Here is a 19,183-nt window from a genome sequence, read left to right as displayed (position 1 = left end):
AAAGAGCACCAAACTCTATAGACCACTGAGCCATCTCTCAGACCCATACTCAGTGGCTTTCTATTATTGAATAACAGGAGGTTAATGAACCAATATAAATTCTAATTCCTATTCCACAAGAAAAAAAAGGAAAATTATTTTCTTTCTCACTCTTAACATTTTCATTTAATCTATGGATGAGATTCATAGTTAATGCCTTATTCCCAACTACCCAGACCTTTAAAGGTAACTATTTACTGGTAATTACGAGACACTAAAATGCTTTTCCAGAATGTAGCATTCTACTTGAAAATAAGTCCTTTAAAAATTTTTATCCCTGAATATTTTCTTTAAGAGATCCAAAAATATAATGATGCCAGCGGAACCTGCTTTTTAGTGTGATCAGATACATTTTTATAATTTATAAATTCTGCTTAGACAGGGCTATTTTACTTAATCCTTATTAATCCCTGTTCTCTCCCCCAAAGTACTGAAGTATTAGAGAAATGAAATGTATTTAATTTAAAGGAGCCTAAATATTTTCAAATAAATTTCAAACGTAAAAGAAAATGGCATTAATTCACAGATAAAGCTGTAGGAACAAAACCACATAGCCAGCGTCAATGGTTTAGAAATGTCTTAGAACCATGGTAATTCTGGAGGCAATAGTCTTATCGCTTATCTGCTTCAAATTCCAATTTCATCCTTAGGAAAAAAAACAGTGTCCTCTCCGTGGCCTGTGATAACTCTATATAGCCTGAGGGACCATTGTTCTGTTTGGTTTGGTTAGCTGTCTCTACATATCCTAGGAAGCCAAGTATGGTTAGTGTGCAGGAGAGAAAGATGTCTGAGAGATGTTTAGCGATGCACTGAAATTGTGTGAATTACATGTACAATTAAAATATTTTCAGTGCAACATTTTTCACAACATGAAAATTCATTTTCTTGTCCAATACTAGACAAAGACTAATTAAGCATCTCTTGAGAACACATGTTCAGAGCACTGTATTTGCTGTGCAGAATATCTCAGATCTCAGATAAGACATGTACATGGGTAATAATAGCGTCAAAAAGATCATCAAAAGAAAAAAAAATAAATTGCTGAGAAAATCCAACGAAACAGGGCTCAAGTTCCCTTGGTTCCTTGATTCAAATTGTCCTCTGTCCAATTCTCCTCAATGAAATGAGAACTGTCCAGGATTGTCAGTATGCTCAGAGGAGACAGAATAGACGGGTAGAGAGGTTATGTGTATTGACAGAGTTGTGGTTCCCTCCTCCTCAGTACACACAGCTACACAGCTAGGAAACAATATAAAACACCGTCTTTCCAACAGCATCATATAATTTTATTTTTTCATGCAAAAAAAGTACACTAATTTCTAAGCTTGCTACTGTTTCTAGGACCAATATCCTTCATCGAAAAGAAACTACTTTATTTCAAATCATGACATTTGTAAATTAAATTCATAAAGTTTTCTCTTTGGTGAGTTCGTACCAATTCCCTTTGTGTGTGTGTGTGTGTGTGTGTGTAAAAATGAGCAATATATATTTTGGAACATACACATATAGATTAGTGTGCTATTTCTTTTGATTTTTCCCTTTCTAATCATGCCAGGAGGAAGATGGTATTGTGCTACCAATGGCAGAAGCAAGCACAGTGTCCAGGAAAAGAACACAAGAGAAAAAGCATTGAAAATAATGCTCACACATCGCCTTTCCAATATGTATCATGATTTTTCAGGCCAGAGGCTGGGAAACTTGTGTTGGACCTTGGAAATTTGGATAAGATACCTTGGCTACAAAAGATGACCATAAAATCTGTGAAGTGTCTCACAGGGTTATGTCACAGTGAGTCAAAACAGTAAAGTTTAAAATGCTATAGTGTTTTATCAGTAGTGTTCAGGAAAGACACATTTTGTAAAAATGCAATGTAGTTAATCAATATAGCCTGATGTCCTAAAAATTCTGTGAAGTGTCCATTTGGCATGTGTTTGCTTCTCCTCCAACTGTTCCACTTTGAAACTGTTCCCTGAAAAGTCCATGTCACCAATCAAACCAGAATTACTGCTTCCCTCTACAAGACTACTCCGCTGAAGACTGATTACCTTTTAAATGTGATTGGAGATTTAGTTTTCAGAATAGGAAATAACAGTTTCACAGAGTGGTCTGGCCGAGCTTTATAGAACAGCTTCACTCAGGCTGACATGTGCTTTTATTAACTATATTTCCTGTAGCTGTACAGACAATGAGAAATCCACTTCTGTGAGCAGAGCCAATTATAATAGTGCAGGTACATTTTCCCCCTGGCCTGGTCATGATGTCAAATGTGTGATTAGAAAGGCCTGTGCTTTTAGCTAAATGAGGCTAAATTTCTTTCCATTTGCCAGAACAAGCTATTCCTACCTTTCACTGCACAGCCTCTCAGTATCTTAATTCTGGTCTGTTTGTGGCAAATAGAGTCATAAACGTAATACCCTTGAGATGGGGAAAACAATACTGTTATATTTATTTGCAAGCAAATTTGGTTAGTTTCTGGGAGGAGATGTCAGCATCACCACATGAAATCAATGTCTTGATGCACTGAGTAATGCAGAAGGCAAAAGGGACAGGCAGCACATGAGGAATGGCTCCTTGTAGAGTGAGCATGGGTACCAAGTTGTTAGCTAAAGAGAGGAAGCTTCAGAAGAACAAGCAAGGATGACTAATAAGGAAATGCTCATGTCAAATGGATGGATGTCAGGTAGATGTGGTACCCTGTAGAGTTACAGGAATGATGCTAACATGGCAATCAGGTTTCTGAGATGCAGAACTGAGACAAGGGGCAGTGGTGGTAGTTCTAAGCAGGTGAAGTACCTGTAAAAAGCCTCTCACAGTAGGTACAGGGAGATGAAAAATAGAAGTCAAGATTCCACCGTATGAAAAATCAGGCCCCATTACATCAAGCATCAAGCATCAAGCATCAAGCATCAATCATAAGCATCAAGCATCAAGCATCAAGCATATAGCTAGGGTACCAAAGACATAGAAATTTATAGTGCATTTCTAGAAAGACCACTATCATCCAACATACAAAAAGGAAGTCTGAAAACCTTCCTGTTTTGTCTCTAGAGTTTTTCAGCTATAATAAGGCATTCTGTTAACATTTTAAGGTATTCAAATGATTAGTTGTCATCTCTTTAATATATAGCACATAAATACAGAACCGTAAGTGGGTACAATGTGTAAGCTAGAGGAAAGGGTCCTGGTCATTCATTGTAACCTAAATCTATAAGCAAGGATGCTAAGATGATCCAAGATCACACAGCAAATGAGCAAAATTTCAGGGCAAAACCAGTATTCTCTTAATTTTTCAGAATATTGTTTTAAGCCATAGTTACCTCAACTCAGATGAAATGTTCAATATTTTCCACAAAGACTTGAGTTTATTTAAAGCCTAAGAAAAGACAGTTCTGTTAATAAAAGAACTCAGGTGGGAATAAGCTAAATTTTAAAGGTCAGCAGTCAAGCTATGAAATGAAGATTCTTTATTAAAAGTAGGAGAGGAAATGCAGCCAGGGAGAGAGAGTTTTTGGTTTTGTACTCAAATGGACATGGTCTTAACTGCTGTTTACAGCCTTCATCACTATCGTCCTGGTCCCTGGAAGCATCAGGTGCCACAATGTCCCTTTGCTTGACATTTCTTTTTCTATGCTTGATCCCATACTAACATGGTCTAATCATAGCCCCAAACCAGAGTGAGACCACAGCATTCCTCTACTCAGTCCTCCATTTACGTCACATCTCATAATGCTATCACTGTGACAACAGATATACAGACCCAAACACCACAGTCTTCTCCCACTTCATTTCAGTTCACATTCCCTCCATTGTAAATTTGAAGAATTGTCAGAAAGAGCTAGAGAGATTCATTCACATGTCTTTAATGAGAAGATTCAGCCAAATGGACTGTCAGACAATTTAACACAATGAAAAGATCAAATATAAAAGTTCAAATTATTCAAATGATTGTTTAATTTCATTTTAATCAAATTATCACAAAGTATTTGTTTTGTTTTCAGTCAATGGGGGGGTCCTTTAAAAAGTTTATTAAGAAGAATTAGATAACTGAGAGTCTACATTGCTACTGAAAAAAGAATGTGAAAGAGAAGTCTATACACACACATGCACACATGCACGTGCACACACACATACAGGAATGACATAATAGAACTGCTATACTATAAGTTTCTTATGCCAGCAAATTACATCAAGAAAATGTGGGGATATCCTGGGTCTAATATAATCTGATAGATTCAAAGAAACAATGCTCAGAGAGGGTTCAGATTCAGATATTGAGCATTGGAATCATTTCCTATTCATAACTGTCACCAGACTTAAATGCATCCATGTTTATCCACAAGTGTACTCTTAATGGTTCCTTTAAAATATGAGATCAGATTTTATTTCATAGCTTTGGAAGTTTAAGATTAGGAAAACCTGTTGTGGCTGTCATAGCTACATAGAAATGTCCTAAGCTGACTGAAAACTAAACAATTAAAAATAAAGAGTAAGACATCAAAGGATGCTAACAAGGAAGACAAGTTCAGTTTCCACATTAATTTTTGGGAACTATAGAGTGCCAAAAACAATTTGAAATGGAGTGCCAATCTTTTTGATTAGCAGCTGTAAAAAACAAAAACAAAAATCCCTGACATACAGAAACACGAATGAAAGTAATGAATTGAGCACGAAAACTCATATGAATGAATATTCAGATACAACCAAAGTATATGGCTGTTCAGCAACATAAATATACAAGCTCCTAAGGGATATACTGACCAAACTCATAAAAGTTTACCCAGGAAGGACTTGATTCTTGCTTTTGTGTATCACTTCAAATTACTATTATAAGAACCTTGAAAAAATCTCTTGAGGGAATTATTAGTAAACAAATAATTTTTAGAAATTGACATTTGTTGGGCTAGAGAGATTGCTCAGTGTATAAAGTGCAAAGTGCTTGTTTTCCGAGAATAAGGACCTGAGTTTGAAATTAAAGCATGCATGTAAATAAACCTGCACAAGCTTATGATTCCAGTATCGGGGCTTGGGACCCAGCAAATCGGGTCAGTCAGTCTATCCAAAACAGCAAGCTGCCTGACATCCTTCTTTGGCATCCTCATACATGCACATAGACATGTGTAACCACACTAGCACATGTCACATACATGCACCACACACCATTGATATTTCCCATGTAACAGATCCATAATTGGCTCACATTAGTACAATAAAGCTCAGACTCCTGAGTTATACCTTCTAGTCTATGGAAAACAAGGAAGTATGCTTAATTTTTCAGTATTATTTCTTTTTTTTCTTTTTTCTTTTTGTTTTTTTGGTTTTTTCAAGACAGGGTTTCTCTGTGGCTTTTGGAGGCTGTCCTGGAACTGGTTCTTGTAGACCAGGCTGGTCTCAAACTCACAGAGATCTGCCTGCCTCTGCTTCCCAAGTGCTGGGATTAAAGGCGTGTGCCACCAAAGCCTGGCTCAGTATTATTTCTTTATTTTAAACTTTCTTTTTGACTCTCATCACAGAGCTTAGGTAAAAAGGAAAATAACGACAAGGAGCATGTATTCTCAGGGCATTGTTTATATGTATACACAAAAGGATTCAACAGCACCCTTTCTTCCTAGGAAATTTTTGCATATTATTTGGCAACTGTACTTTTGAACTGAAGCCTCCTGATTAAGGCCAACACTTCTAGCTCCCACCCTCAGCTCATCAGCTCCAGAGAATGAAGCTACTAAACAAGGTTCCTTCTCCCCCTCTCAGGTTCACATCTTCACTCCAGGAACCTCCATCACCACTGTGACATTTTTAGAAGTGTCATTTTCTCTGCTTAATTCTTGCCAGTCAGGGGGAAGCTCCAGGCACAGCCTCCTAAGACTTTATAGATATGGATCAAATACAAATTCCTCTTATCTTCACAATTCCATGGCCCAATGGGAAGGCACCATATAGATCACATGAGGTAACATAATTTAGCATCAGAGGACCGGAGATGAAGAGTCAACTTTTACCCATAATAGTCAGCATAAAAACATTCAGAATCCTGCCTTGGTTGATAGCCCAGCAACCTACTTTTTTAAAAACGTGGAGCTGCATGAATCTGCCTTTTATTGTTTGGGGCCATTGGTATGATTCGAGAGACATATATTAGGTTATATACATGTATACATGTGTCCATGCATCACTTTATTGCAGGGACAGCTAAGATGGAATCATAGACACCTATTTGTGCCTGAGTCCATATGCAAATGAATGGTGGAAATATAGAATTGATAGAACAAAATACTAATTTTATAAAGCTGCTGCTGATTTTAACTTGTTTTTATTTATTGTCTAATGACTGAGACATGCCTTCATACAGCATAGCACCACATGAACACATAATAATGAATCTTTATTGAAGCTGTGGTCTTGGTTTAAAATGCCAGTGCTGGGGTGTGGCTGAATGGGAGAGTGCTTACTTAGCATGCATGAGTCCTTGAGTTTGATTCCGAGTACAGACAGGAAAAAAGACAGACAGGGAAAGGAGAGGGTGAGTGAGGAGAGAGGAGATAGATATCAATGTGTAGAATGTATAGAATAGAAAAGAATGCTTTTCTAATATATATGAGTCCTTGAGCTTGAACCCCAGGAAGGGGAGGTCAGTCTAAGGATGCAGCTTAGTTTTAGGGTGCTTGCCTAGCATGTGTAAAGCAGTGAGATGAAACACTAGCATGGTTAAACATAAATAAATGAGCCCTGTAAAATAAGCAAATTGATTTTTACATAAATACAGTGTAGCAAAGCATAATAAAATTCAAAGCATTAGTTAATAAATATATTAATATATTTTAAATGATCCCATAGTAAATAACAAGTTAATTCAATAATGCATAAAACATAGACACACAAATAATCATATATATTATATACTCTATGTATATATTGCATATATACATCCACATATATACTTGCATGTATACACTTAATATGGTTCCAAAAAAGTTGACAAACATAGGCATGATTAAATACATGTTTATAAAACAAAACTCTTGAGTTCGAGGCCAGCGTGGTCTACAGAGCAAGTTTCAGTACAGGCTTCAAAGCTACAGAGAAACCATGTCTTGAAAAACAAAACAAAAACAAACAAACAAAAAATTAATCAGACCCAAACTCTATACCCCTCAATGAACTTCAAAACAGAACAGTCATTCTGAAGCCATGAAGTTTCATGTTGGATTTTACACTTTCAGTATCAAATATATTTTTGTGGACTCATCCACCCCCCTAAAACACACACAAAAAAATCCATGTCAGAGTTAAATCAAACAAAACAAAGGTATCCTCTTTCATGACTTGTGTCTGTTTCCTGTATTAAGTTCTAATATGCACCCTTACTCGTCCTCCTTTGTAATACTATACTATACCAATATCTACACTTACTTGAAAATAAATATATATTATCCTATAACCCTTAGTTTTTCTTGTCTATCAACTGAAGATACTAATAATATGAATCACAACATTAAAAAGACTTAACAATTATTCAAGTTTTAATATAGCTACAGCAAATGGTTACCAGAAACTCCTGAACACAACAGAAGGACTGCACTGCACAGAAGACAGCCAGCTGAAAGACACCCAGGAAAAGGTTTCTCTTAAGATGATAAGGAAGTAAGTAAGACAGACAATTAATTTGAATACCGAATGAAAAGAAACAAAAGGCTAGTTACAGGCTGAACTCAAAAATGCAAACCAGAAGTGATGGGGCCCTGTGCTGTGGAACTGTGAAATCTCAGCAGTGTTCATAAAGGGAGTGTGGGATCAACTTGAGTAACAGCTGCTAAAAGAAAAGAAGTAGCAAAAGACAGATGCCTGCTTTACATGAGTCAGTAGATTGAGCTGGTATTTCCAAAGATGAGAAATCGATAATGCAGATTTAATGTTAAGGAGAGATTTTTGTTTGCTTGCTTGCTTGCTTTTTTGTTGTTCGCTTTGTTTAGAACAGGGCAGTAACAGTTATACCATGCACTAGGACCCAGTTCTCGTCTCTGGGAGCATACCAAGTATCCTGAGACCTCTTCTCAGCATTGGACAAAATAGGACAGTCCTGAGTACTGCAGGACCATATTTATGACTTCCGGGACCTTTAAATATCCTGCAGGTGGAGTTGCAAACTCACTGCACATCAGGTATTGTGGTGTTAGTCTGGTACTTCTCCAGCATAGACCTTTGCTCAGCAGATGATCTTTAAGCATGTTTAAACACAGTATTGAAAATTTGTTTTATTACTTATTTACATATGAGTGTGTGTGCCTGTGTGCATGCATGTGTGCATATGTAAGGGTACCAACCAGACTCCTAAGAGGGCCTGGGATCTCCTGGAGCTGGAGTTACAGGTGGTTGTGATCACACAGTGTGAGTCCTGGGAGCCAAACTTCACCCCTCTACAAGAGCAGCAAGCACTTTTAGCTGATGAGCTGTCTCTCAGATTTAGAAGAATACAATTTCTAATGTATATAAATAGTCCATTCTACTGAAAGCCATTTTACATGCATAAGAAATTAGTGCCTATGGGGGCTGGAGAGATGGTTAAGCAATTAAGAGAATTTGTTGCTGCAAGTTCAAGTCCCAGAACCCACACGGTCATTCACAATCATCTTTAGCTCCAGTTCCAGGGGATCTGATGCCCTCTTCTGACCTTTGCAGGCATCAGGCATGTGCATGATGTATAAACATACATGCGGGCAAAATATTCACATATTTAAAAATGAATACATCTAATACATTTTTAGGAAATGAATTTGTGATTATGGACAGGAACTTAAAAAATGTTAAACCTAGATACATATGACACTGAAGTTTAACTCTAAAGCACCTAGAGTTGAGAAAGACTATGAGAAGAACCATCAAAAGGCACAAGGCAAGCCAGGCCATGGTGGCGCACACCTTTAATCCCAGCACTCACGAGGCAGAGGCAGGCAGATCTCTTCGAGTTTGAGGCCAGCCTGGTCTCCAGAGTGAGTACCAGGATAGGCTCCAAAGCTACACAGAGAAACCCTGTCTCGAAAAAAAACAAAAACCAAAACAAACAATAGGCACAAAAGGCATAAAGCATGAGCTAAGAATGAAGCTAAATTGATAGCCTTCTTGCTTATTATGTACATGTTGGCTTCTGTCCCCAGCACAGCATATATCAGGGGCCATGTCTTCTCTTCTATCATGAGGGGCACGGGGTTTCAGTTCCAGTCCTCTTTTATCTACTGAGTTATCTCTCCAGGCCTCTTTCATTTCCTTACCTTTCATTTCAGTTTAAGACAATGTTCCTTCATATACGCCAGGATGACCTTGAACACACGATCTTTGTTACTTCAACCTTTTCAGTGTTAGAATTGCAAACATGCATCAACATATCCAGGTTGATATATATGATATATAATATATATTTCTGGTTTGATATATGTATTATACATAATATACATTATGTAAGTATATATGTGATCCTGTATGAGCAACTGTGAAATCCCGGCAGAGTTCAAGAGAAATAAAGGGAGCTGGATCAACAGGATGTAATAGTTGCTAAAAGGAAAGAAGAAAGAAAACAGAAGACCATTTCCAGATGCCTGCTTTAGGTAAGTCAGTAGAATGTGCTGGTTTCTAAAGGTAAAAAATAGATAATGTAGTCACATACTTGCATATATATATATATATATATATATATATATATATATATATAGAGAGAGAGAGAGAGAGAGAGAGAGAGAGAGAGAAAGAGAGAGAGAAAAGCAGTGAGTTCAATGACTACAAACTGACCCTCTGCTAAGTCCACGCTAAGCTCAGTGACTGTGAGCACTAAAGTCCCTATTGTCCTTATGGAAAGCTGGCCCTTCCAATGTCCTCGTTTTCACACACTGTGCATCGCACATTCCAAACTTCTATTATTTTTCAAACAGATTTTTAAATCTCATTTTTTAAATGAAAGCTAATCTAATTGTCTTAAAAGCTAGAAATCCAATGCAAAGTCATTTACTTTAAATTTAACTTAATTATTTTACTAAAATACTGAGAAAACAATTTTTCCCTGTGGCTAGCAGGGAATAGTCACCATTAGTTATAACATGGTAATCACAAATTAGGCAATATTTTAGTTCCTGATACTATAGGTAAAGGGTAGAGAAGAGTTGTAACTAAGAATTTGAAAATCTCATGATCATTCCCAGGTGAAAACTCATGGTATTCCTAACTGACCATGGATACCTGCCACAGATAGATTTGGCTAATGCTCAATGTGTTTAGATCCTTACTCTGATCCTACCTGTGTATACATCTGCCCTGTTACTTACCAATCAGCATTCTTTGATGGCAGTGTATTCAACTGCTTGGAGCTCAAAAAAGGCCAACGTTTCCCTCAAATATTTCCAAATGTGTGTTCACTCCAGTCATGCCATAAGACCATTTTTACACATAAACTCCACAGAGAAATTTTACATTTTTTTATTAGGATTACTTTGGTGAGGTTCTCATCATTTGTTGAAATTCTTTTGCAACCGGTCCACATTTTGGAGTGCCTTGCTAAATTTTAACAGTTCTTTTACATCCAACGTACAAAAAAAAAACAACAGATACCAGAGACCTAATTAGAAGTGATAGCACACTATGACCAAAGCAAAACTTTCAAAGTTTGTATTCCTTTCCTAGTTGGAGAAATTGGAAACCAAGTAACAGGCACTCTGAATACAGATCTCCCCTGCTGGATTCTATCTGTGACTTAAGTCTGGCCAGTTTTTTACTTCCTTTATGCATGCTCAGCCTATCTATTCCATCATTTTCACTGATTTCTTCTACATTTGGTAATTTACATTCCAATGGGTTGTACTTCAAACTCAGCAACTTAAAAATGGTAACTTATTAATCTGTGTCATATTCTAAGAACAACAGACAGGTATTTGATTTTTTTTAATGTGTAAAACTTGTATCTCCTAACTAAAAATTGCCATATTTTCTGAGAGGTTCCTCTGTGCCCTTCATTTGTCCTTTTTCCAGATTCAGACATAGAGTTTTTAAGAATGTCTGTTTCCCATCTTCAGAGCCTATGGACTTTGAAAGCTTCTATAATGAAAATCTTCTCCATTTAAAGTGAAAACAGATTCAGGGTTTCAATGATAGACATCTCTTTCAACACTCCCAATACCTACAGCACATTCACTGAATGAAAAAGAAAACAAAAATCACAGCGTTTGGGATGGAATCCTGTCAATTACAATTGGAGTGCCTGTCACCCTCCTCTCCATGTAGCCCAGGAGCCTGGATTTCTTTAATAAGACTCCACTGTCACAGCTAAGATCAGAAGTGATGGTTCAGAAGCAGCAGCTGGGCAGGTGTTCTTTCTGCACTGTGCAGGCCCCTGGCTCTCCTGACTTTTGCAGCTCCAGGTCCCACTCCCATGCAGCATTCCTATTTTGCTTGTTGCACAGAGCTTTACCATCATTGCCTCCCTTGCTCTTTGCCTTAATGTCTCCTGTGGGTGTTCTTATCCACAGAAATCTAGAAATTCCAGGAACAAGTGGACACAGGGGCATTAAATGACCAAACAGAGTTCACGAAATGCAAGATTTCTGGCCCCAGCTACAGTCTTTGAAGATGTGGAATACCTCATCTTTCAACCAAAGGTTTGTTTTTCTCTCTGGTTATAAGCCCTTTCATCAGAATATAGAAGTTGCATTTCTCCTTTGTGGACTCAAAAGCTATAGCCATTTATATCCATGACAGGCAAAACCCCATCGAGTCTATGTTATTCCTAGCTATCTGAAACTAGTCCTGACACAGAAACACTACCTGTGAGCAGGATTCTACCTACATCTTTCTCTTTAGGACACAAGCGGAGGCACGGTTTTGTTTACTCAGCCATTTTATAACATGTATCTGTCTAATTAGAACTCCAACTGCAGAGAATTTAATGTTTTTTTCAAATGTCACCAGCATAAAAGAATTGTACAGATTTCCTAGAACTCTCTACCATGTTTAGTTTTGTACATTCTTACCCATATATTAATATATTAACATTCATTCTAGCATGTGATAAAAATCCATGTAAAACTATATTGACCTTGATGTAGTTGACTTTGACATCCAGTGTCCCTTTGCATGCTTTTTCTACTGCCATTTCTTTTGTCCTTGCTGAGGTATTGCTAACACAAGAGAATAGTTGGGAATCTTACCATGGAAAAGAATTCTTTCATTGAACCTAGTTCTTATGAACTGTCCCCATATATTCCTTATTTCCAAATATCTTAGATGAACTCATAGTTTTCCTAACTGATATACCACAGATAGATTTGACTGAGGCTTAATTCATTTTAGATTCATACTTTTAACCTACCTGTACATCTGCCCTGTTATTTAGCAATGCAAGAAATGATCTAGTAAAGTTAATGACCCATTAGGAAAGCAAAAGTAAACCCATATAATGAAGCATCTAGTGTTCTTTTCTGTGCATATAAAAGGGCATTTTAATAAGCTAAATGAGTCTGAATATTTAAACTCTGAATAACCCTCACAAATTATTTTCCAAATTTAAAGCGATATCCCATGTAAAACCCCAAAACTTAGAGGCTTGTTTTAAATGGCTGCTCCCTAATGTTAAACATTTAAAAAAATCTTAAAACCAATTACTTCAAAAGAATACATGAGAGAAAAGCATTAATACAGTTATCCCAGGGAATATAAAAAACATGGAAGAGTGACACTGGGGTAATGAGAAACCATTGGTTTTAAGATTTTCTGAGTACATTATGTAGAAACTGACAGCTCTGATGAGCTATGTTCCATCAATGATCCACTAAGCAAATCCCAGTCTTCATGGTGGGTGAACATTATTGACCATGAGAAGGCCAGTAAGTCTAAACATGGGCAAATGGTAATGTTAGTGATATTTTTAAGAGATTTCAGAGAAAATAATAGTGATTTGTTTCTAGTCACATGAGAAATGTGGAACTAATTGAAACAAGAAATTGTGAATTTTTCTCAATGGTCTGATGAGGAGCCTACTAACACCACACTTGACTCACAATCCCTGTTTTTAGCTCTAACCTTTTTTTGTCATATGCAGTCTATCATAACAGTGTTGCATCAAATACGCCCATCCTTCAACTCAACCCAAGATAGCGATATTAGAAGAACTGAGTCTGCACTCCTTGACACAAAACAGTTACCTGCTTTTTGTTTTGTTTTGCTTGTTTTGATTTTGAGGAGGGGTTTCCCTGTACAGCCTAGGCTGGCCTAGGTCTCCCAACCCTCCTGTCTCTACCTCCTAAGTGCTACAATGGTAGGTGTGTGTCATCTATCCAGGGTTTAAACAGCTCTTTAAATTTATCCCATAACTAATATTACCTAGGGTCAAGTCTTTGAAGTTTAAGCTGGAACTTAATTCTTGTTCCTCAAATAAAAATAGTTCCAGAACTACATAACATCTTGAGAACCCTCCAAGCCAAGATTGTTCATAGTGGGTCTCAGGTCTCAATACCATAAACTCAAATTACTATAGAACAGCAAATTACTATGTAGATCTAGAAACAGCATATATTAATTTAGTCATTTCAGTAACAAAATATAATATTGTTATGTATTTTTCTCTTAATAAAACATCTAAGTCATTTTATACCTCTATACTTAGTAATACCAGGAGGTTGGATGGATTGAAATAGCTCAGACTGTGAGATCTGGCCATGCAAAAGTACACTTAATAACTTCATTTTCAAAAGTCTTGAGGGATGAGTTTTCCTCTCTTCAGAATTTCTGGTATATGAGGAAGTGGTGTTCCTTCTTTCTGTGGGAAGCAGCAAAAAGACTCCATCTTGGACCTGGAGAACAAACTCACCAGCAACTTCCCATCCTCCAGAATTCTAAGATCAATATATTTTTGTTCTTTGTAAGGTGTTTACTCTATGGGTTTACTTGTAAAACATTCATCAATTTGGCCTATAGTTGAGGCAACCAGTGAGTTGGCTGAGTCAGGACTGAGGTATTTAGTCCAAACTAAGTCTTTTCTCTTTTTGAATACAGTCTAGATAATAAGATGGCATTCTTTTCTAGTATTGAAACTGAGATATGTGATGCAGGAACTCTTAGAAGTCTTGTGATACCTGAAAACAAAACTAGCTGGAAATGGTAAAACAGATACAGAAAGGAAAGTAAATATTGCTCTATCTCTTCTCAATATCTCAGATATTTGGTTCTAAATTCTAGCTGTGCCCTCAGGTTCTCCATGGGCACATGATCTGATAAAACTCACTTTTAAAGGTAGAAAGAAAAAAAGGGAAAACAAAAAAGGGGGATTTTCCAGTTTGCTTCTTTGTTACTGTGATAAACACTGATCAAAAGCAATTTCCAGGTGTTATTTGGTTTACAGGTTGTAGGCCATCATCAAGAGAAACCAAGGCAAAAACTCGAGACAGATAGGAGCTCAAGGCAGGAACTGGGAGGCAGGAATTATATCAGAGATCATGGAGCAATTCTGTTTACAGGCTTTGTTTCCCTCTCTTGTTGAGCTACCTTTCTTATGTAGCACTGGACCACCTCCCTTGAAATGGCAATACCCACAGTAGGCCAGACCTTCCTATATTAACTAGCAGTTAAGAAAATGCCCCACGACATTCCCATAGACCAATCAGATGGAGGCATCCTATCAACTGAGGATAGCAACATGACAAAGCTAACTCTGGCATGGTGAGAAAGAGAAAGGAAGGAAGAGGGAGGTGGAGGGAGGAAAGAAGGGGCTGCTTGGGGAAGAAATAGAAAGGCAAGGAAAGGAAGAGGAAGGAGGGAAAGGAAGGGTGGGTTATTAGTGTCAAAGATGGGTTATTTGTGGTACAAATCTCTTAGCTATTAAGGAAGCTGAGGCAAGAAGATCATGAGGTTGAGGCTAGCCTATACCTTGGGTTATACAACATAACTGTCAAAAACAAACAATCATTTTCCTAATGAAATATGTCCTAGCTCATGTACAGAGACTTGGCTATTTAAGGCTTTTATTGATTCCTAAACAACTCTGAATCATTTTTTTATTCTTGCTATAATGTTACTATAAATTTAATGTTTTAAATAACAGTTTTATTATCTTACAGTTCGGCAAATTAGAGGTCCAACCCAGATCTGATTGAATCAGACTAACGTATTGCCAGCTAAGTTGTTTCTTTCTGGACCATCTAGGGAAGACCCTGTTTGGAGAAGCATCATCACTTCATGCCTGACTCCCTTCCTCTCTCTTTGGAAACAGGAAAGTTGTCTCTTTGGACATTCTTTAACCACATCTGTAATGCTGTCCTCCACTGGAGACTTTCCTTGTGAAGACTTCAGTGATTAAGTTAAACCTATGTGAATACGTGTATAATCTCATCACAAGGTCCTGGATTTTAATCATATGTGAAAAGTCCTTTTGCCATTCTATGTCATATCCTGGTAGGTTCTGGGAAGTTAGGTGTGCACATTATTCTGCCCATCAATTAAAAAAAGAGGAAACATCTATTTCTCACTTTGAAGCAGACAAGAAAAAGGAATAGCTTAGTCACTTGGAATTCTACTTGGCTTGGGGTATGTACACATCCCTCACAGACATCAGGCAATTGGCAGCCTGAGAACTTTAACCCACACATATTATGCATACACACACACACACACACACACACACACACACACACACACACACACATCCCTACCTATATGAACAATGCACCTAATGGACCTAGTAATCTGTCAGCAAATTTCTATTCAGTTTCTTATGCGTATATATAATTAAAGTGAGATGCATTCTGGGAAGGGATGTGCACAGTAAGCAAAGTCCATGTAAGCTTGTCAATCAAAATGGACAATCACCCAAACTATGTCCCTAGTAACCACAGGCATGCTTCACAGATGTGCTCACTGCCAATAAGATGGAGGCCTTCCATCAATTGAATGTCCCTCTTCCCAGGTATACCAAGTTGACAACCAATAAATAAAAGCCTCAAACAATAATGGGGCCCTTGACTGTCTTGACTCATGTGGCCCACCATCACTTCTAATAGTGTATTTTTTTATCTGTTCTATGGCTTTGCTTTGAATATTGTTTTCTTGCTACTCTTGCAAATATGTGTGAGGTTATTGTTTCATTCTTACAATTAGATGCCAAGAACCTGGCAACACTAGGCCTACACCCTGACCACCAGTGACAGTATCATTCAACTCATCCACAAAACACATTTTTGTACAAGAATCAAAGAAGCCCTCCTTTGCTTTAGCTAATTAATGTTATTTTGGAACTGTTTTGCTTTGTCAATTTTTAAAAATGATTTTTCTAGAAAGGAAAATTTTGCCAGTTTTATCTTTTTTTCCTAGAAAATGAGTTTAGTGACCCTTCAGGCTTCCTTTAGCATACAGTGGGAACAGTCTTTGAAATATACAACTGCAAGCGCATCCACATCCATAGATGAGTCTTGGTGCCCAGTGCTACTTTCATTTCTGAATGTGACGATAAACAGGAAGTATCTCTTTTACTAATTGTTTTGTTTTCCTTGCGCATCTAGTCAAGCATCTGCTGGGACAGAACACACTCCTTCTATACACCATAGAACCTAAGACAGACAGACAGACAGACAGACAGACAGACAGACAGACAGACACACACACACACACACACACACACACACACACACACACACACAGATGTCCTGGGCGAGGGCGAGCTAGGCAGTGTTTACGAATCAACGACATCAAGTAGAAATGTTGCTGAACTACCATCTAACATCATGAGATGTTGTGGATTTGGTAATTCCATAGAGATCCTATGGTGCCTGTAGGTTTATTAATCTTATTTTGCAGTAGAACTGTTAAAGATTATATAGTTCTAAGAGGCATTGTGTGGGCAGATGCTCACATTCTCACACACACAGTTCTGCCAAGATATTTTTACATCTTTCTGCACATAAAATAAAATGAAGACATGTGTTAGAGATGCATGCTACCAGTAAACTCCTACTCCTCCCTCTCCCCGAGAAGATGGGAGTTTATTGTATGCTCATTTTCTGGGTGAAGTATTAAGAGAATTCTACCTAAGAAAAATGAAACACATTTCCAAAATTAATGGGAATTTCTTGAGGTATCTTATTAAACATGTTCATTTGTCAAATCCGATGAAACGGCAATTTGTGTAGTCATAGCTAACACCATCACGTCTACTTCTAACTCAATGTAGATTTCACACCACATCTACTGGTGCAGCATCAAAGTACAAAATGCTGCAACAGCTTTCTCCTCTGTTGATGTTCATTCATACAGCAGCCATCAAGCAGGCGTGTTTCAAATTGAAAAGGAAGAAAGGAAAGAAAGCAAAATGCAATCTCAGAAGCAACTCGAAACTTTACTGTCTCAAGAAGAGGAAATTTGTGAAATCATAGTCTTACCTTGGGAGATTTGGGCAGATCTCTTGTTCTTTCTTCTGCTAAGCTGAGCAGGGTTAACTTCGTTTCCCCTGCCGAGGGATGTTTGGGAGGGCGAGGTGGGGGGTGTGAAAGAGAACTTTCATACCTCCTCATCATGTAATATTGTTCTTCTGTGATCTCTTCTACCAGAGTCCTGACTTGAATTGGCCCTGTATCCACAGACAAATTACTACTACTAACCAACTGAACAGTCATATTCAATCGGCTCATAGGAATTTCCCAACATTCCCTGGGATTGGCAAAGTCACTAACAAGTAGGTAGGAGTCTGTGATATCCTCCTCCAACTGCAGTCCTGGGGTAGCTGCCAAAATGTCATCTTTAATGAAGAGGTCTCTCACGGATACCTTCACATTGAAGGGCCAACGGAACTGTGTACAGAGCTCTGAAATCTGGTACTGTTTCTTATCATGAATCACCTCGACAAAACCTCCTTCCATGTACAGAGGGAGCCGGACTGCCTCATAGGACTTATTGAGGATTTTTTCACAGGCCAGAACGTTCACTTTTCTTGTTCCCTCAAAGACAACTTCTGTGGTCTCTGAATGATTCACTAGAAACTGGTCCCCAACAGACACAGAGGACAGCTCCTTGTGAAGTATGTGGAAGGCTTTGGTGGCCACCACGTGGAGAGTTTCCTTCTCAGTCTTAGATATCTGCAGGTCATACACCGTTGGAAACTCACGGGGTCTCCTTTTGAACTTGCCTTTGTAGCTACTGGGGATCAAAAAGTGTCTTTTGGGGAAATTGCTTCGAATTTCTGAAGCTAGGATCCTCGAAGCCTGATACTTTTTGTGGATCACAATGGTTTTCCCAGGCTGTAAAATACTTCGGGGAAGTTGGTCCCCTTGAGATACTTCGATGACTTCTGCTATTATAGGAAACTCTTTGCTGGTCATTTCAAAAAGATCTTCTGTAGACAGCAACTGAAGAAACCAGTTAGCATCATAAGAGTCAGTAATATCTTTGACTTCAACATCCAAACTGGGGAGAATCCGAACTATGTCCTTTTGAACTGAAAATGAAAAAAGAAAAGACAACTGACATTTTGTTCAAAATTCTTGCTATGAGAGGTCTCCTGATACCACAAATAAATTTCACTGAGGAGGGAAAAAAAGAATTCAAATAATCATGATATAATTTTCTTTATATGAGACTATTCAATTTTGAAATTTTATGATAAAAAGTGATACATAATCCAACATGGTTAGCTTAAGAAATAGAGGCTCTCCAATCCCTTACAACCCTATAATCCTTACCAAAATAATATCTTCCTTACTACTACAAATGGTAATCTCTTCCCTGACTCAAATGCTACTTATTCTTGCAATTATACATATATGTTATCACATGTATTATAAATACATGTGTCAATACATATAGATACTTGTGAGAGTTTTATCTTCATTATTTTATTTTAAGTCATGATTTTGAGAGTCAAAAATTATATGTAAAATTATTATAGAATCCTGTTTGGTAATTCAGGTAAAGCTCATTTGTAAGGCCCCAAACATAACCTTTATATAAATCTTATGCTATAGGATAAAAGAATATGACAAAAAACCCAAAACAACAACAACAACAAAAGCCCCCCACAAAAAATGGAATAATTTAAGTAAGGAATAAAAGACAGGCATTTTTTAAATGTCAAAGTTAACATTTTTCTACCAGTGCTACATTTTACCAAAACAGAAATGTATTATAGGGT

General features: G+C 37.5%; 1 protein-coding gene across 5 annotated transcripts in view; it reads right to left on the bottom strand.

Moving 5' to 3' along the window:
- The window catches only part of Themis (thymocyte selection associated), a 205,060-nt gene that overhangs the window by 78,462 nt on the left and 107,415 nt on the right, over positions 1 to 19,183 (bottom strand). For all 5 annotated transcript variants that reach the window (XM_027402857.2, XM_027402858.2, XM_035440329.1 and 2 more), the window contains one exon: positions 17,439 to 18,490. In XM_027402857.2, coding sequence (XP_027258658.1) covers positions 17,439 to 18,490 — 1,052 coding nt within the window. The remainder of the gene's footprint in view (positions 1 to 17,438; positions 18,491 to 19,183) is intronic.

This window comes from Cricetulus griseus, chromosome 2 (genome assembly GCF_003668045.3).
Source record: "Cricetulus griseus strain 17A/GY chromosome 2, alternate assembly CriGri-PICRH-1.0, whole genome shotgun sequence".
Taxonomy (NCBI): Eukaryota; Metazoa; Chordata; class Mammalia; order Rodentia; family Cricetidae; genus Cricetulus; species Cricetulus griseus.
Note: the sequence above shows the minus strand (reverse complement) of the source record. Positions and strands in the feature narration are given on the sequence as shown.